At 49.6% G+C, this 19162-nt stretch overlaps 9 protein-coding genes across 9 annotated transcripts; 6 read left to right on the top strand and 3 right to left on the bottom strand.

Annotated features, from left to right (window-relative positions):
• Window positions 1–765: 765 nt before the first annotated feature.
• LTR84_007849 (uncharacterized protein) lies at window positions 766–1812 on the top strand (the record flags this gene model as incomplete). Its single annotated transcript, XM_064851401.1, has 1 exon — window positions 766–1812. One exon carries the CDS (start codon window positions 766–768, stop codon window positions 1810–1812), a length of 1047 nt encoding a protein of 348 aa, XP_064710404.1.
• A 341-nt stretch (window positions 1813–2153) lies between these two features.
• On the bottom strand, window positions 2154–3734 carry LTR84_007848 (uncharacterized protein; the record flags this gene model as incomplete). Its single annotated transcript, XM_064851400.1, has 1 exon — window positions 2154–3734. The coding sequence occupies one exon, from the start codon at window positions 3732–3734 to the stop codon at window positions 2154–2156; it is 1581 nt and encodes a 526-aa protein (XP_064710403.1).
• A 700-nt stretch (window positions 3735–4434) lies between these two features.
• LTR84_007847 (uncharacterized protein) lies at window positions 4435–5400 on the top strand (the record flags this gene model as incomplete). The annotated part of the gene is made up of 1 exon (XM_064851399.1): window positions 4435–5400. One exon carries the CDS (start codon window positions 4435–4437, stop codon window positions 5398–5400), a length of 966 nt encoding a protein of 321 aa, XP_064710402.1.
• A 609-nt stretch (window positions 5401–6009) lies between these two features.
• Window positions 6010–7519, top strand: LTR84_007846 (uncharacterized protein; the record flags this gene model as incomplete). The annotated part of the gene is made up of 7 exons (XM_064851398.1): window positions 6010–6048; window positions 6115–6216; window positions 6451–6482; window positions 6531–6568; window positions 6619–6700; window positions 6752–6818; window positions 6869–7519. The coding sequence occupies 7 exons, from the start codon at window positions 6010–6012 to the stop codon at window positions 7517–7519; spliced, it is 1011 nt and encodes a 336-aa protein (XP_064710401.1).
• Window positions 7520–7844: 325 nt separating this feature from the next.
• On the bottom strand, window positions 7845–8950 carry LTR84_007845 (uncharacterized protein; the record flags this gene model as incomplete). The annotated part of the gene is made up of 2 exons (XM_064851397.1): window positions 7845–8750; window positions 8831–8950. 2 exons carry the CDS (start codon window positions 8948–8950, stop codon window positions 7845–7847), a joined length of 1026 nt encoding a protein of 341 aa, XP_064710400.1.
• Window positions 8951–9868: 918 nt separating this feature from the next.
• Window positions 9869–11602, top strand: LTR84_007844 (uncharacterized protein; the record flags this gene model as incomplete). Its single annotated transcript, XM_064851396.1, has 1 exon — window positions 9869–11602. One exon carries the CDS (start codon window positions 9869–9871, stop codon window positions 11600–11602), a length of 1734 nt encoding a protein of 577 aa, XP_064710399.1.
• Window positions 11603–12290: 688 nt separating this feature from the next.
• On the bottom strand, window positions 12291–13558 carry LTR84_007843 (uncharacterized protein; the record flags this gene model as incomplete). The annotated part of the gene is made up of 3 exons (XM_064851395.1): window positions 12291–12467; window positions 12544–13096; window positions 13146–13558. 3 exons carry the CDS (start codon window positions 13556–13558, stop codon window positions 12291–12293), a joined length of 1143 nt encoding a protein of 380 aa, XP_064710398.1.
• Window positions 13559–15352: 1794 nt separating this feature from the next.
• Window positions 15353–16024, top strand: LTR84_007842 (uncharacterized protein; the record flags this gene model as incomplete). The annotated part of the gene is made up of 1 exon (XM_064851394.1): window positions 15353–16024. The coding sequence occupies one exon, from the start codon at window positions 15353–15355 to the stop codon at window positions 16022–16024; it is 672 nt and encodes a 223-aa protein (XP_064710397.1).
• Window positions 16025–17726: 1702 nt separating this feature from the next.
• Window positions 17727–18476, top strand: LTR84_007841 (uncharacterized protein; the record flags this gene model as incomplete). The annotated part of the gene is made up of 2 exons (XM_064851393.1): window positions 17727–17735; window positions 17802–18476. The coding sequence occupies 2 exons, from the start codon at window positions 17727–17729 to the stop codon at window positions 18474–18476; spliced, it is 684 nt and encodes a 227-aa protein (XP_064710396.1).
• Window positions 18477–19162: the final 686 nt, after the last annotated feature.

Genomic DNA, 19162 nt, shown 5'->3' with positions numbered 1-19162 from the left:
TATAGCTGATGTCCCTATGTCCCATGCCCCAAACTCTGGTTCTCTTGCGTGCGACACCTATCTAGCCATGACTTGTTGCTTTTGTATGGCCAAATACTGACCAGCAATGGCTCGTGGTAAGAGTATGGCCTTGTTCTAGCGAAGCTTCAATTGGGTTCAGCTCTGGTTATGGTCTTCCACAGTCGAATTGATGTATTTTTTATGAAGAAAGGACAATCAAGTATGAAATGCTTGATCGTTCAGCTTCGCCCACGGCTATTCATATGGCTTTGTTTGAGCCTCAGAGGTGGTAGCCTACCAGCACAAATGACCACCTCAGACGCTAAGACAAAGCCTTGACAACAGCCCGGGGAAGCACGACATTGATTTGCTTGTAGAAGATGAGACAGGGACAGGTCTGATCCCAAGTCATTGATGAAGCCTGTATATTAGGTTGCGCCCTTCTCGCCCGGTTTTGAAGCCCATCTGGACAGTTATACTGACCACTATTGTCTCCCATGGGTCGCAGCGCATGGGGATGGCCTTACCCCGTGATAGCTCAACGCCGAGACAAAACGAGATCCTTCTGGATGCCATTATCGTGGACACCGAGTGCTTTACGCCGAGCCATTGCAGAAGCAAGACTATCCACTAGGCTATGTCCCAGATCTCACTCTTCACTGTCTCTAACAACCCTTCTCACTATCTGTGGATGAGGATTCGAAGTCGCTAGACCCTTACCAATCACACAGATACTCTCGAATTCAGTAGATTGAGGTGCCTATCATGGAGCGATACAAAACCCACTCCAGACTATGTGCAAAAGCAGCGCCCTTCATCCCACGAGCACCGCTTGCGGTAGAGGTGAATTCGATGCCGGTTGCGATTTCGAGGGCCGTGCCCTTCGGCCATTACTATCAACCTAGTCATTCCCACGTTGGATATCCATCACAAGAACTAGAACAAGGCCACCCCAATAATGCACTCGAACAAGCTTACATTCCTCCAGGCCCGACCAATGACGACTTTGAGGCTGTACTGCCTCAAGGGGATCGACCTAATCCAGTCAACCGCCTACTTCAACTCCGCCATATCGTAGGTCAGGGGCATGCACCTCCAGAGGCATACGAACCTGGTCACTATATCAGCTCTAGCTTGAACCCAACAGCGCTGGAGACCAATCCTCACTGTCCTCCTGAGCAGTACCTTCTCAGTCAAATCAATCGAGAGGCCGAACACAACGATCCTATGGGTGGTCCTAGAAGAGATTGTTCCCACGCCTCAGGTTCAGACAGCGACATCAGCTCTTCAGGTGGACCAAGCACCGTGACAGTCGTTCCAGCCAACCACAACTATGCCATCACGACTCTTGAAGACCTGGTTCGCGAGAGCGAGAGCGAGCGCGACATCATGATCAACAACTTGAACGCGAACGACATTAATGCACAGTACAATAGGCCTTCTAAACCCGGCGATCTGATCCCCACGGCGATCTACTCTCCAGGTGGCACACTGCTTGGACTGGTGTACTACCCTACCTATCGCGACTTTCGATCCGAATATGAACGACAAGGACAACCGCAGCAAAAGAATCAACAAGCGCGGGGTAATAGAAAGTCGAGTCATGTTCGTACTGGACCTCTTGTGATGGCGACCTACACTGGCGCCTTCGGATGGCGTGCCAATCCGAGAAGATCATATGCAGCCACGAAATTTGGCGCAGTGGGTGAGTGGTTGCTTCCGCAAGCGGGGGATCAAGAGGGTGCGTTAGAAACGGCTGCTGCAGACGAACACGACTTGAACGGGGTCGAGGATCAGAATGGCAAGATTTGAAATGACCGCGGGGGAAGGGGGTGGAATGTAAGAACAATTTGTCCGTTGCTTGGAATGCAACTTCAGGAACAACCATGGTAGTTGGAGTAAAGAAAGTGCTATTGGAAAACTCTCGAGTCACCCTGAAACCAAGTGCTGACTTGCTTTCCATTGGACTAACGCCTGATGGGTATCAACCTCGTCCGTACTGAAATAGTCACAAGCCTTGTCAAAGTGTCCAAATGAAACTGGCGATTTGCCAGTCCAGAATCGTGAAAATTCATAAACTCATTCCATGTCCCCAGCAAGCCTAATCCCGTGATCGAACGCATCCACCCCAAGCACAGACCACCTTTCTGTTTTCAGCTTTCCGAGGCCGAGACTCCCTTCCTATCAACAAGGCTGTTGTCCGCGTCATTCATGACACTGGCCCCCGTAGCTTTCGCAGATTCTGCGCCAGACTTGGTCTCATCTAGCAGCGGAATGCGGTCGATGCTATTCCTTTTACCGTGACCGCCTTCTTGGGGTTTTCCATCGGCATCCAATGGTCCCAGGGGAGGGCTGAACACAGCGTCTGGACTGCTTTGCCACTTTGCAACATCTCGTTTCATTTGCTCGAGCTCTTTTTGGAACCGCTTGCCAAACACCTCCATGTAATAATTGGCACCATTCCAAACACTCCAGCTAAAGACGGTCATGAGAAATGCGGAACTACTCCAGCGAGACCAGAACCAAATTGGACATGGGAGAATGGTGAGTAGCGCATATGAGTATTGAATCAGCATGAATGCTGGCTCTTGTAAGACTGGAGGAAGTCCAATAACCGCTTTGCCAATCCAAGAGTTTGCGTATGACTTCCGAAGCCAGGTGAAAGACGTGGGACGTCCCGCGGCTATCTTTTCGCGCCTGCGAACAGTGATGAAGAAGTGATATGAGAGTTGCCAGATAGCATAAGGTACGGTGGCCCATATCAGCATCGCACCAAGCGAGTAGTGTTCAGGGGAACCAGCTTCGCTAAACTTGATATCATAAACCGCTGGAAACCGGTCACGAAGGATGTCAGCCGGCGTGAGATGAACAAGGCAGTGAAGAGTCACGGGTGGCATGACGTGGATAAAGAGGCTCGTAACCTTATCCAAGGAATGAAACACCAGCGAGTTGCGCCACATGGCAATAGCCACCGCATTGTTGCCATACGCCAAGCAATACGTGCTGATGAAAAGGCGTTTGGACCTCGGGGCAACCCAGATCGTCAACAAGCATAGCGCATTGACAAAATAGCATAGATCTGCCAGAAAGTAGTGATAACCTTTACGATGATAGGTGTAAAACCGAATGGGCATGAAATAGGCGATCTGAGCAGTGAACCAGAAGTAGAAGTATTGGGGGACACCACCGATAAGATAACCACTGATGAAGACATTCAGGACGGCGGAAATGAAGGAGACTTTCTCCTTGAGAGAGATGGTCGCTGTATCGTTCCATCTCTTGTTGATATTGTCAACAGATTTCTTCATCCGGCTCCGATACTTAGCCAGCTGCTCGTCGGTGGAGGGAACTCGTTTCCGCCATTCAGCCACGGCACGGTCTTTTGCATTGTTGCCAGTTGTCCTTATTCTCTCCTGGCTTTTGGAGAACTTCTCTTTTTGTGCGGAAATAGTAGCCTGCCAACGATCAAGTTTCGACGGTAAGGCGAGGTTATCGAAGATGTCGAAGAAGGTCAGCCTATCTAGAGGTACATCCCAGTCTTCCTGTAGGGACTGGCTCCCGATATAGGACGAGTTCCTCGACAAGAGGTAGGGACTGCTTGGAGTGGAAGACATGTAGCCTGGAGTATGTGAGTCTGGAGCCTCTGAAACGTTGCCTGAGATGTCTGGCGGGGTGGTATCATCGAAAGCTGGAGGTTCGGATTTGGACCGAGGAACGGATAAAGTGTCTGACATGGTGAAGCATGCGATGGTAAATGCGGATGGGCACGATATATAGGAACGTTGAGCAGGCAATGCCCACTACTGATACGGCAAATAGTTCCAGAGCGCTCTCACGACTTGACGTGGGGATGCTAGTTTCGAGATCGCTCAGAAGACGTTCAGACTAGCAGCATCGTATACCAGCTGACCATCGATATGGGTGTGCCACGCATTCTTTGTGTTGAATGATATGCTTTATTGTGATGAAGCGTGCTGGAGGGACGTAAATTCACTGGCCAGCAGCCTGAGCATGCCCTGATTCAGCAGGTACGGCCGATCGCTGAGCAAAGAACGCATAGTATTGCCAAGCAATACGGAGGAACTTTGGGCCCGCGCCCGGACGCGAAGGAACTACTTGTTCGCATCAAACTCCCACTCCAAGTTCAGGCCCAGGATTACTGATGGCTTCAACCAAGAGGTAGCGAAGTACGTCATACTTACAGCTAAAACCAGAAGGGATAGCAAAGGCGTAACTTGCCTGTTTCGCCAGTGAGCGACTGCTTCTACGATGATACGAACATGTTTCTTGAATCCTCCACGCCCTTAGTTCGACGTGGATTGCAATGGCTTACCAAGACAGATAGTTATCCCTCCCCTATATAACAGATTAACTTCCAGTGTTGGCTTCAAAAGCAGGTAGGTCAAGATTTCACTTGCGAGTCTGGTGGGCATCATGGCAACATCACGTTCAATCTCCATTACCTATGTCCCTGCGGACTGTGGTTCCATCATCCCTGGGAAGTCTAAGGCACCCAAGGCCTTCCAAGATGTCGGTATCGTCGAGAGACTTCATGAAGCAGGTTTCACGATCATTGAAGAGCACCACGCACTAGACAGACCGGCAACATACATCGCAACAAGTTTCACCCCGGGCGGTGTTCGGAATGAAGATGCCAATATCTCTGTCTGCGAGCGTGTACGAAGCACCATTGCAGGCAATTTGAAATCTTCCTCCAGCCAGATCCCATTCCAACTTATTCTTGGTGGTGAATGTTGCATGTCACCAGCCATTCTCACCGCATTGTGGCACCATGCGGATTCTCTTTCACCTCCACAGCGAGTTGGGCTACTTTACATCGATGCAGATACTGATCTCTCATCTCCAACTGACCCTGGCTGCACAGGGATCTTCGCGGGCATGAATATGACCCATCTTCTCCGGACGTCTGGCGCTATGCGGCGCATGGAACAGTTTTCCCGCTCTTCGGGCGAACCTGTCTGCGATCCCTCCAATATTGTACTTTTTGGCATGAATATGTCTGCCTCGGGAAATAAGTCGGAGCACTTTGCCTACCTCTTCGACAACAGTTACAAAGTTGTCAGCTCGGCATCCGTGGCACGGGCCCCGGAGCAACGTGCGCGGGAGGCGCTGAAATACCTGGAGGATGAGGTTGATGTTATAATGGTTCACTTGGATGTTGACTCTATCGATCCGCAATTGTTTCCACTCGCGAATGTACCGAATTTCACAGGAGTGACATTTGATGAGATGATGCAATCCCTGGGTGTATTCCTGAGGAGTGACAAAGTTATTGGGTTGACGATAGCCGAAGTCAATCCAGACCACGACCCTGGGTTGAGAATGGTGGAGCGATTGACGGCGGAGATAGTAGATATGTTGGGGGCACGAGGAAAGTGATGGGTTCCGAGTTACTGTTAATACGTGGACGCCTAGAGTGGCCCTTTAACGGAATCTATCAAGTGAACCCCCCTATCAAATACAAAGTGGGGCTCAAGTCTCTTTAGTATTAGCATGTGCTTTGATACTGCGATAACATAATCAGAAAGGATGAAATACGAGATGTCTGTCGTCCTTCGGCTGATTAGAGCAATGGTACGAGGAGCCCATATGACGGCTTGTAGGGAAAAGGTACAACAGGATCGAAGTATGGTATTCTGCCGCGAAGTGAGATCAACGCTGCTTTACCAGTGGATCTGATAAACCTGGTTAGATATTTGACTACTGTAATAGAGGCGACGAAAGCGCTGTGGCAGATCAGCACGTGACCGAAGCCGAATCTACCATTCAGTTGGAGATGGTTTTTGTCTACTGCGCATCCCGTACCACGTCGATGACCTCCAACAAACAGTTCAGTTTGTACACAGGGTTTATTACTGTACAATAACCATATCCTGGCTTCAATTGACTTGTCCCGTTGACCACTTCTCTCATTCTCCTTAGACCCACATTGTCCAAACTTCTCACATCCAAGAACGCAATCGTCTTTTCCTTTTCAACCCCAACAACATGGACCGCAGTCTGGATGAGACAATAGCTGAACGACAGGTATGTTGGATTCCTCTTCTCTTGCCTAGAATACGCTACTAGAGCCTTGGTCTAACATCAATGTAGAGGCAGCCGCGTGGCCCTCGTCGTGGAGGAGGCCAACCACCACGCAGCAACAGAGACTACAACTCCAATTCTCGCAATTATCCTCGCGATGGCATCAGAAAGGTACCATCCTCGACACTCTGTCTGCCTTTCGTCGATCTTTGTTCTCACAATCTTTGCATAGGTCCGAACCTCCTCTTCCTCTTTCCTCCATAACAACCACCTGTCCTGCCAGTCGGGTTGATTGCCGCTTCATCTCCAACATCCTCTGATGTGTTGCTTCGACTTTCGATCCCTATTTCAGGCCAGGCATGTTTGCCCTTCACTTTCAGCTAACCACGTATTCCCCCACAACAGTCTACAAAGGATGACCGAACAAACCTCGATAAGTAAGGGAAATCCATATTGAACGACATAGGCACTGCTGACTGGCTCAGCGACTGGGTTCATGACCGATACGAAGACGACCCTGACAGTATGCAACACTCCGGTGGCATTCTGCTATCACATGTTGACACTGTTTAGCATCACGCCGGCCCTATGAGAAGCCGAGAGAGCGAAGGGATCGCAGAGATGACCGTCGCGAAGACGATTACGAGCGCACCAAGTTGGTCTTGTCGATCCAATCTGCAGGTTGCTGAGGCTCACCCATGTCTAGAGAACCACCCCATGCCAAACTCCGAGTTGAAAATCTGAACTACGAATTGACTGAGGAGGATATCTACGTATGGCAATCCGTGCAAGTCCTTCCTCATGACCATCCTGACCAGTACAGGATCTCTTCACCCGTATCGCTCCGGTTCTGGATGCGAAGCTTCGCTATGATCGAGCTGGGCGATCTGATGGCATTGCCTTTGTCACTTACCAACATGTGGAAGACGCTAGAGTTGCAATACGTGAATTCGATGGCGCCAACGCAAAAGGACAACCAATCCGAATCACACTGCTTCCACCACCACGCCGCGACAATCCATTTGACAGAGTTGAGAACCCGAAAAGTTTGTTTGACCGAATCGAGGCCCCTGGTGGACGCGATCGAAGAAGAAGCGGAAGTCCGATTGGAGAGCTTGATGATGACCAGGGTGCACGCAGACGAGGTCCGGGGCCGCGAGACAGAAGGAGTGATGTTACAAAGCCTGCACCTGATGGTATCGATCGTTATATTCCTGGACAACGAGGAGGGAGAAGTTCTAGTCATCGTGGTGGTGGTCGACGCCCAGGTGAAAGACGCGAGCGTTCGACTCGAGACAATGAAGGTCAGAGGACGTCCAATGGGAGACCTCGGAAGACTGCTGAAGAGCTTGACGCTGAAATGGACGATTACTGGGGCGGCGGTGCTACTAAACCCGAAAACGGAACTGGCATAGGCGCTGTCCCGACTGTCTCTGGACCTGTCGGCGGTGATGACATTGACATGATTGAATGAAAAATTCATCCGAGTTGTTGATTTATCGACGAGACTTTCAGGATAACGGCGGCATGTATTGTAATGAGACTGAAAATCGACGGCCTGGAAAATAACACGATACCGCGGAGGGGTGGAAAAGTGGAACTTTCAGCCTTTGGAGAGCTATCGACGGCAATGCAGTCACAACCAATTCACTGCTGCGCGCACAATTACAACTTGTTCTCGAGACAACTTTGCCAGAGCTGACCCTCGCTTCAGTGCAACACACTTGTCTCGTATCTCTACTCAGTCCTCAGTTCTCAGTCCTTGGTGTGTCCCTTGCCCGGAAATACAGCATTCTTCTCTATCCTCCTAATTTCGAAAGCATGAAGTCCTCTACTGTATTCAATCCCTCGTCCGCTCCACTGCCCTTCGTGGCACGTGGAAACATGATGTACCCATGGGGACCCCCGGGAATGATTTTGACCACCGCCTCACCACCCGCCATCAACCACTTCGTACTCATGAACATGGTATCGTCCAAAAGACAGTCCTCGGTGCCACAGGTGAATAGCGCTGGGGGTAATTTACCCCTGAGCTTTTCCAAGTCCGCAAACAAGGGGCTGACAGAGGGATGCCGTTTCTCCTCGTCTGTCATTCCTGGCAGGAACACTTTAATGTAGTGGTCCATCAAGTCCCGATCCAGTACCAAGATCTCCGACTTCTGGAAGTTATACACGAAAGGTGTCCAGATCATGGAATAACACCCGAAGTGTAGGAGAAGACCCTTGAATCGGAATTGCGCGTAACGAGTATCTGCATGTTGTAGGAGATGCAGGGCGACCAACGCACCAAGATGTCCACCAGCACTTTCGCCGCCAACGAAACCCAGGGGAGCTCCAAACTGCTCCTGTGCGTTGTCGATCAACCACTCTGCCGCATCGTAACAATCATTGGGCCCGGCCGGGAAAGGATGCTCAGGTGCCAGTCGATAGCCAACTGAGAACGCCAGAACGCCTGTCTTGTCGGCAATGTCCTGCAAGAAGGGGTCCTGGGATTTTTCATCTTGTAACACCCAGCCGCCTCCGTGGATGTGGAGAAACACCGCTTTTATCGGTTTCCCATTCTGCGGGCGTAGAATTCGACACGGAATTGAACGACCTTTGTCCCGAGATGGAATGCTCGTTTGCTCTGCTGCGTCCAAATACGTGGCCTTGGGCAAGGGTGTTTCGCCTGCAGCCCGCATCTCTCGATACCTTTTGGCACCAACCTTTGAGACAACACGACAGATCAATGTAAGTATCAACTTATGCATCGTTGAAGTGAGCTAATTGAGTGAGGGACGCCTACCTCATACCACTTGGGTCCTTTGGACATGATATCCATCAATGACTGATTGAAAGCATGCGTTTCATCTGATATCGCTGCTGAGCCGAATAGGCTTGAATCAATACTCAGTGCGCTTGCCATGGTTTCGATTTCAAATTTAATTCAATAGAACGTCAAAGACTTTGAATATTGGTTGATGGTTGCTTGACACGTGTTTATTTATCGCACATAAGACAGTTTATTGTCAGTAACACTCTGGGGGGTACTAAGAGTATTCTCCTTCAGATATATTATATACGCAGTAGTATCTTGAAAAGCCATGGACCGATGGATATCTCCGCATCGCTGACTGATTTGTCTGTTCACCATCTATGGAGGTACCTATGTTTGTATCACCTCGGCGAGCTCCTCTTGCTCATCGCACCGTCATCAATGGGGTAGGCGTGCGGGGGCCATGGACCTTTCACCACCCATACGAGTTCGTCGCGGTGGTCAATTAACCGCCGCGGAGTTTACCTTGGTAATATGCTTGGGAATTCAAGCACTTGAAAGTAGCAATATACCCGCTATCATATCCTGGCAACGTTCCAATATGACAAAAGAAATCAGACCTCCGCGGTTATCTAAAAATGCTGCAAGTCGATAGGGCTCAGCCTCGGATCTAGAGGTGTCCGTCAAACACGATAAAAATGCCAAGCTCATATGGCCGGAAGGCTGGCGCTAGTGCTAAAAAGGCTAAGGTCGGGTCTGCTCCAAATACTGTGCCCTCGTAGGAAAATGCTTTGGAATCTTGCACAAGATTACTTCGAGATCTCGTATCTCCCTGAACAATCATCGCATTGGTCTGAAAGGGAGAACGCTGTGAGATACTACATAGTAAGTGAGAGAGTATTTGATCATCGGTCGTCCGAGTTTCTCACACCGCCGAGATTTCTTATTTGGCGAGCAAGCCGGGTGCCTCTTGCTTGAATTGGACGCGTGTCAACGCTGTGGAAGAAATCATAGACCTGGTCTGAGAAGTCCTCGAGTGCAGCAAGACTTTGCCGTTGCGTCTTTCTCATGGACGAGGACGAGCTAAGGGACTTCCTCCCAACCTCTTTCGGAGGTTCGGGAGGTGGATTTGACCCAGAAGCACAGATCGAGGCAGCGAGGCGGAAAGTGCCTGGGGCTGTGAAAACATTGAAACCCGCCAAGTCGACGAGTTCGAAGGACGAAAACAGCTCGGATGATGATTCAGACGACGACGACGACGACGAAGATGACTTTCCCACAAGTCACGAGATTGTCTTCAAAACACATAATCGCCCCATCACCACAATCACTGTAGATCCATCTGGATCACGGATGATAACAGGCTCGACGGACTGTACCATCAAACTACACGACTTTGCTACAATGACGCCGAACACTCTAAGGGCGTTCAAATCTGTCGATCCCTCGGCGACCAAACCGGCGACAAATTCTGAGACTCATCCAGTGCACATCGCGAAGTTCAACCCCAATTCACCTAGCCAAGTACTTGTCATATCCGCCACCCCTCAAGCAAGGATACTGTCTCGCGACGGTGAAACAAAGGTCGAATTCGTCAAGGGTGACATGTACCTTCGAGATATGAACATGACCAAAGGCCATATCAGTGAGATCACATGCGGGACGTGGCATCCAACAAATTACGATCTCTGTGTCACAGCCGGAACGGACAGTACGTTACGGGTTTGGGATGTCAACATGCGAATGAAGCAAAAGGATGTCATTGTCCACAAGTCGAAATTGGCAGGTTCTGCTGGACGGAGTCGAATGACTGCCGTGGCATGGGGCAGTCAAGTTGATGGGGGAAACAATCTCCTGGTCGCAGCGGCCCTAGATGGCACAATCTTGATGTGGGGGGGAGAAGGACCGTACACGCGACCAAGCGGCGAAATTAATAACGCACACACGCCGAACACCTGGACGAGTGGCATCGACATAAGTGCTGATGGTCGCTTGGTGGTCACGCGAGGTGGCGACGACACAATCAAGCTCTGGGACACCCGCAAATTCAAACAACCCGTGAACACGACCACACACACCTCGACATCGAGCCAGTACCCAACATCAAACATCCAATTCGCGCCCAACTCATCCTCCATCATTACAGGCTCCGAATCCGGCGATCTCTACATCCTCAACCCGGCAACACTCAAGCCTGAACTCGCCACTCCAATCACACCGGGCTCCTCGCTCATCACAGTCCTCTGGCACGAGAAACTCGACCAAATCCTAACAGGCAGTGCCAATGCAGAGACCCACGTACTCTTCAGTCCGAAGAACCCTCCAAACACCAAAAAGGGCGGTGCCTTGATGATCATGTCCAAAGCGCCGAAACGACACCACGTCGACGACGACCCAACACTCACAACCGACATGTCGCAAGGCGTATCTGGCGACGCGATCATCAACCCGGGCACAAGCAGCGAATCCATCCAAGGCCGCAGCACGTTTTCGTCGCGCCACCCGACCATCGGACTCACAGCGTCGGGGAAATCACGCGACCCGAGACGGCCGCACATTCCGGCGACGACGCCCTTCTCGAAGAACGCGCCCGACGAAAAATCCATCAGGGAGCGCATCCCGCTCAGCTCTATGCGCGAAGAGGATCCCCGCGAGGCGCTGCTCAAGTATGCGGATAAAGCCAAGAATGACCCTCTCTTCACGAATGCGTGGAAGGAAACGCAGCCGAAGACGATCTATGCGGAGTTGAGTGATGAGGATGAGGATGTGAAGGAGCCGAAGAAGAAGAAGGTCAAGTTCTGAAACGGGCATGTGTTTGTAACTCGAGAAGGGAAAAGAGAAGCATATGTAATTCGAAGTTCGCCCCGTACATCGGTGCTGTCATTAATACATAGTAGCTCGTTTTGCTATGACTTTTATCCGCTCCAAAGTTCGTACATATGCATGTGATTGGAACGTCCCTTCCTCAATAGCAAGAAAGCGTGGATCATGGTGATTCAGCCGCTAATCGAGTACAAGATCGAAGATCCAAGACGATAAAAATGTCTCCCATCCCAAAGACGATACTCATACAATGCAACTCCAAAGCCAGAATATCCAAATCCCAAATGTCCAAGTAGATCCATACCCCCATCTCCTGCGTTAGATAAGAGTCATGATTTCACTCTTTCAAAAAAGTGGAACAGTAGGAGGCTGCTCCTTGCTGTGCCCCCGAGTCGAGTAGTCTGTGACTTTCTGAAAGGGTTTGCACCTAGTCTTGCTTGAACTTCACGGGGGTTTCAAAATGCCCGAAAGTTTGTCTTGGGTGTCTGGAGTCATATCCTAAGGGTCTGACACAATGTCCTGAATGTCATTCATCATGTGTCATGCTTTCATCACTGGTATCTAATCCGAGACTGTTGGAATACTTCCTTGCGGACACCGTCCCGACGGTGAAATTATACTTTTGAATCATGCTGTCTTGAAAACGTCAAATATTGGTATGACCCACTTAGACCTGCTTCTCCGGATGGCCCATGATAGCTTCTTTGATTCCCTTTCTCGTTGGGCGTACCACACGCTTTAGACCGATCCAAGGTGTATTGATTGGCGATTCGCCAGTGTAAATGAGAAGATCGTACATGAAGCCCCCGAAGGTGCAGCCAATGAATGGACATATCATAGGGACCTGATAGAAATGTAATATCAGTATAAACTTTCTTCAATAAGAAGGCCTGAGAACAGGCGAACTGAGGTTGACGTACCCAGAAATAGTAGTCACCCGCGCTCCACACTTCATGGCCATATCCCACAAAATACGTGAACAATCGTGGCCCGAAATCTCGAGCAAGGTTAATCGCATAGCCAGTTTCCCAGCCGAGAGTGGCGCCGATGCCAAATATGAGGAAGAATAATCCGATGGGAATCAGGTTGCCAGCACCAAGGTTGGCATCATCCTTCATGGCGAAGATGACAAAGACCAGCACAAAACTTGCAATGATCTCCGAAAAGCACTGACCAGTTTTGCTGAGAAAGGGTTGTGGGTATGTATTGAAAACACCAGCTGTGGCGGTTTCGGAGTAGCCAGGCACAGTGCGAATTCCAGGACCGCCCTCGAACTCGTCAATTGCGGATTTGTAATTTCCGTAGATGACTGCCGCACCGCAGAAACAGCCCAGCACCTGTGCGGAAGCGTAGATGGGGAATTTCCACCAGGGAAATTTCCTGAAGAGACAATTGACGAACGTGATCGCCGGATTGAGATGGCCCCCAGCACAGCCAGCAACGTAGACTCCTAACATCACACCAATGCCCCATCTGTACAGGTTTAGCAAATGCTCAAGACCATTTGGAATGATGGACTTACCCCCACGAGATACTTTGATAGTCCCCTTTGTTCTGACTCGATGCTGGAAGATTTGGATTTGCGCTCAACATGACTTGTGCCACACTACCGTCACCAAACAGGATCATGATGAATGTACCCATAAACTCTGCGAATGGGTCTCGTAGTGTATGTCGCACTCGACTCCAGAACAGATTTTTGTGGTGCTGATAGTCCTCCTCGGCTTCATCGTACTTCAAGGTATTATCAATGGGAGGGCCGTGTTCTGCATGGTAAGGATAGTCATTGGTACTCTTCTTGCGGAGATGCTGATCATCTTCGCGGTGTGCAAAAGTGACTTCGTCGCTGGCTGGTTGCGATGAGGATGATGAATGTTGGGCGCGGATGACAGGCGGGTGAGAGGTAGGATGCTTTTGCTTGTCAAAATCATCCATGATGTTTGATAATTTATGTACGAAGTATGTCACTGGGGAAACAGGATTGTAATGGGAGGGAGAATAACAGGTACAGTTAGGTGAAGAAGAACGATGAGAGGGGCAAGGCATCAGCGCACGATATCAAAGTCAAACGCTCTGCTTATGTATGAGTAGTATGCTCATATGCGACCCGAGGCTCCGCTATCTCAAGCATCACATCACCAGACGGAAAAAGTGTTCGAATCTCATCCCGTGGTGGGCATGGCAAAGAATGGCTGCTCCACTGTTTCCAGAGACTACCAATATGACCACGCCACTCAGGCCTTCTTGGCCTGTAGCCTCGACGAATTTGTGATAGAGCATGCAGCACGAACGCTCTGTGCAGATGAGCTAACGTTTGAGACGCGGGGAATTTCGACTAGGACCAGGGGCTAAAGAGTCTCAATCGCGGTTGTTGCAATGGAAAAGCATTCATTTAGCAATGAATTGATGGGAATTTAGGAGGGAGGATTTCTGATGGTGGTAAGCAACGTCAGTGGCACTGACATCCTTGTAAAGATGGGGGCGGTATAGCTCCCGCAATGGGGCGCCCTCAACGGCCAAAGCTGCTGATTGGATATGTATAACGTCATGTATCGACCACAGATACGGGCGCCAAGAAAGACTGGTTCATGGGAAAATCCATAGAAGCCAGAGCCCACAGGGTTGCTTCGAATAGAACAATGTGTGAGGCTGGCAGAGAGTGTCGTTCTCCATTCACCGTTACAAGCGCCATGGCTATCAGTCCGGGATATTGATTGATCGACAATAAATGATCTAACAGAGGAGCATTTTGAGCAAAATTGGATCGGTGTTCGTGTCAAAGGCAGTCCGAAGAACTGATGTACGAGACGCCAGATGTTTCCATGTAGCCTGGATCGTCGATTGTCCAAAGTCCTACCTTATTTCTCATGCACATAACTTGTGATTCTAAGCAGGTGTAGCATTATTCATTATCGAGTTGAGAAGAAGCTCCGTGCTCATGTTCGCATGAGAAGTGCGATGTCCGAATTGACCTTTGGGCGCCTTTAATGCTCAACAGTCCTGACGTAATTTGCAAGGCGCAGATCCGCCGTCGTATTCATCGAGGAACATTCGCACACAGCATCATGGGCCAGAAGCATACAATCACTGGCGAATAATGATACCTTTGAATAGGCAATGCTTCGAGGATATTCAGCAGCTCGATTTGGTGCTCTTTGCAAAGCGTTGGTACCTGGTACATTGAAAGTGACCAGACAAGACGACGGATAAGATAGCCGGGTTCACGTGGAGATAAGAAAGATAAAGAACATTGCCAAGGATGAGGACAACTGACGCCATCCTCGGAGACGACATGAGATTGGGAGATTGGGACTGCGACCCCTTTAAGTATTGCTTCGAGCCTCAACCGCCGCCATTTTCTGATGGCCTTCTTGATCTGAAACTTTCTCTACGACAGAGCTTCAGATGGAAGCAAGAATTATCCTCATTGGGCAGGTCAACGGATTCATGTCCGTCTCCGACGGCCTGATGGAACTTTTAGGTCTCCACAACCCTCTGGATGAGGGGTAATTCTGGTATGAACAAGTCTGAATTTGTCGTTCGGGGATCAGGAAAATTATGAATCACGACATACATGTCTCGTGGACCTCCAGGCTTGTTTCAGTCCTTGTTCTTACTTGCCAGAAAGCTTTCTTTTAGCTTCCTCCTGCTGTATATAATCCCAAGATTTCAAGAAACAGAACCTGTACAGAAAAGTAGTCGCCGTTTTGGATTCGAAGAGCTTGCGCCATGTCGGATGCAGCCACAGCAGCAGCAAATACCCTACGGGCGAAGCAGAAGCCACTCAAGGACAAGTATCGAGCAGAGCCTTCGTCGGCCCTCGTAACGCTGTCCTCCTCTGGGAATCTTGATCCCACATCAACTAGCCTGACATGTTCATTGTCAACTGGAGCAGCGATTAGGAAGGTTGCAGGCCTGCACAAGGCGGCGGGAGGAGAGGGCTTTGACGCCTCGGGAGAACTTTGTTCGGGAGATATGCTCCTCGAATCTCTTGTCGCTTGTTTCGGAGTCACAGTCCGTGCGGTAGCCACCAGCCTCGGAATACCTTTGCAAGGGGGAACAATCATTGTGGAAGGAGATCTCGATTTCCGTGGGACTATGGGTGTGAAGGATCCAGAGGGCAACGCTGTGCCTGTGGGTTTCAAGAAGATCCGATTGATTGTCCGACTGGAAGTTGACGAAGAGCACCAATCGAAAGCGGAGAAGCTCATAGAGCTCAGTGAACGATATTGCGTTGTTCTTCAGACCTTGAAGGGGGTGGAAGTGGAAACAAAGCTGGGACATGTCGGTCAAGCCAGGCCTGATGCCAGGAGTGAAAATGGTACTAGTGAGAACCCGAAGGAGGAATCTGCAAATGGTCGAGATGTGCCTGCAAACGAAGATGTCATCAGGTTGAATTGAAGCTCTAGAATTGGCAACAAAGATATTGGGAGCTGGGCTCTTGAGACAGGCCGAACATTAAAAGCGGTGAAAAACTTGGAATCATCCAGTCTGCACCCATTGCAAAAACCCGTGGTTGAATTCTGGTTTCCAGCTTCAGTTCAGGAATTTCGTCCCCTGGTCATCACTAGCCCCGTCATTGACTGTCCCCTCTGCAGTTGCCATTGCACCTGATCGGGGATCTAATGCTTCAGAATATCAATAGTCAAGGAGCTTTATGATCTAGAGATAGTGCTTTTAGTCATCGATCTTTGTGGCATGTATTACATCCCCCAAAGAGGCTGTTTCATGAACGTGGACAAGTTTGATCATTTGGAGCAACCGTGGTGTCACCTGATAAGGCTGGCCTTGGCAGGAGTTTGAGATCAACACTCATGGGTGAGGCTGCGTGGCTGATCTTGTTGCGAATGCATACCTAGGAATTCTACGGTACTGGTCGAATGTCTCTGGTGGCGACCCGAGACCAAGCATGCCCGGTAAGTTCGATTCTGATGCCCATGGGAACATTCACATTCGTTTCCACCTTGAGATTTCAGGGTCTCACTGGGAGAAGCTCTGCAGGTGAATTCTGATTTCAAATGAGCAGCGTGAAACAATCAGTGACAAACCACATAAGCGACGGTCGATGTGGTTATGTTTCACCTCATCGAATCATCCCGGTGGTTTGCATTCAGTGAATCATTTCACTTGTTCTTCACCACATACCTCGTCATTCTACCCTCCATGTCTACCTATATAAACTCTCATCTTCTCCCTCCCATTTTCTTTCTCCTTCCAACTCTCTCTCCACACCATCTCTCCCCCTCTCCCCCTCTCCCCCTCCTCCTTCTCAAGCCTCCCTCTTCGTTTTCTTCATCCTCCCTCGCTACTTTCTTTGCATCTCATCTCTCTCCTTAACCCTCTCAGCTCCTCTCCTTCAACAATTTTCATCCTTTACCAAACTTGAAAGCTCCTCTTATGCCGATCGGCGAGAAAGAAGTTTTACTCAACCTTTACCACAGATGCATTCTGAGAGCAGCAGATTCCAATGATGTTGAAATTCAACCATTCGGAAAAGTGGTCGACGACGAAGAAGACTGAAAATAATGAATCGCGTGACTCCGACGGTGATTCTGAACAGGACGACATTATAGGCGACAATTCTGGCCTTACATATTCAACGCGTCGTGGCCACAAGAATGACAAGGATAATGACGAGACTATCGAATTGAGCACGCTGACGATGGCTCTCTCCACTGACAGCAATGATGAGCTCGCCGATATGCGGTCTGAAGTTATTGAAGAGGGCGACTGACACCACACTCAGTCACACCAAGATTTGGGTATTTCTTCACTATGTCCTTCCTAGTTTTGTCCTTCTCATATGCCAGTCTTGTTGTGCTGGAGAAACTACTCGTATCGACTTGATGAACTGGATGGAGTGATTCCCATGTACCGGCGTTCGTGACAAGAAGTTTTGCCCATACTGGACCAGGGACATCACGGGCGTATTGGTACAGCCCGTAGATGGTGATTGTGATTTTTCGATTGCCAGCTTCTTTCAGGAGGTCTCCAGAGGGAGGTGGTACGTTTTCGCCGCCATCGAGGGTACTATGGGGCTCAATGATAAGACTCCCCTTCCCAGTATATATAGGTAACTAACGGTCACGCTTAGTCACTGGTCATGGCACAAGTTGAGTTCGTGATGCGCGAATCAGTCAACTCAATGGGTGACTGAAGTTGCTGCAAACGAACCCAGGCATGGCTGGATGGCGAGACCATGATTGCAAATATGTCTGTCAAATACTCGAGACTTGACACCTCGAAGATCACAATCGAAGAAGTCAACAATGACATTGAGGTGATGGCAGCCCATTGGAGCGTGCGACTAGGAGCTCAGATGAGAAGATATGCAGCACTCAACCGCAGCATGGCTGAGGCTGATCACATTTGTCGATCAGTCGCAGTTGGCTCCGATGATGGAAATGAAAACGGGGTTGTGATTCCCAAAGATTTCTATTTGCTGCCTCGCCTCAGTCAGACGATCCAGAACATGACCCAAGATGCCGACTTCATGTACAAACTATTCGACCCCGTTTGCAATGATATCTTGGAAGCGATTGAATTCTGGAAGAAGTCAACATCACAGAAGCAGAGTGTTGTCATGGCCAAGATACAGGCTTTGAGTATCGCGTGCCTTCTTTCAAGATCAGACACCGATCATCGGGTCCAATTTGACCCGTTCATTGGATTTTCACAGATGCGGACCCAGACCTACGACGTCAAACAAATCAAGCTCACTGCTGGCATTGCGAACAATTTCAGAGCCGCACCCAACACACCAAATGCTCTCTCATGCTTTTGCATCAAGCAATGTGGCAACTGTGGCGACCAATCTAAGCCATGGCTTTCCACCTGTTCGACACAAGATTGACGACAACCTGTACACGAATTTGAGCTTTGGTGACTACTTCGGAGATATGGGAATTTGGGATATCGCCACTCACCAGCGAAGGATTTGAAGACAAGGCGTGGTTTGAACCTGGAAAAACACAAGCTAAACATCTCTCCTTTTGATTCACATAGCCAATCAAACAAAATGACTAACCGGAGAGAACTGTTCTTTGTTCTTTGATTTCGTTGTCCCCGCAAACCCTTGGCATGTCTGATGGCACTTCCCACCTCCTACTAGTACCTAGGGAGGTAGGTAGGGACCTCAGGGCAGCGCGCTCCCGGTTTAGTTGGAGCCTTTTCCTTCCATAATCAACCGTATTGAATCGCCCTATCAATGCGGGCTTCCTGCGTGATTTCTGTCGGACTGAAATACATTCCGGGAGGACGCCTTGTAAAGATCAGTGTCCACAACTGCAGCACCCCCAATTCTATGGACTTTCGTTCGGTAGGCGGTGGTATTTGCGTGAGCGGAGCATGCAGAGGGGTATGCTCTGGGTATTTTTGGAGCGCATCAGATGCTGATCTGGTGCTCGTCGACGTTGAACCAGTGGAGGGGAAATCCTGAATGAAGTAAATGCAAGCATCGATCGTAATACCGCAGCTTCGTCTCACAGCTGTGACCATGAGCACGTGAGGAAGATTCATTTGTGAGCTCCGGCAATCATA

Source organism: Exophiala bonariae (assembly GCF_035927105.1).
Source record: "Exophiala bonariae strain CCFEE 5792 chromosome Unknown scaffold_3, whole genome shotgun sequence".
In the NCBI taxonomy this organism is placed as follows: domain Eukaryota; kingdom Fungi; phylum Ascomycota; class Eurotiomycetes; order Chaetothyriales; family Herpotrichiellaceae; genus Exophiala; species Exophiala bonariae.
Note: the sequence above shows the minus strand (reverse complement) of the source record. Positions and strands in the feature narration are given on the sequence as shown.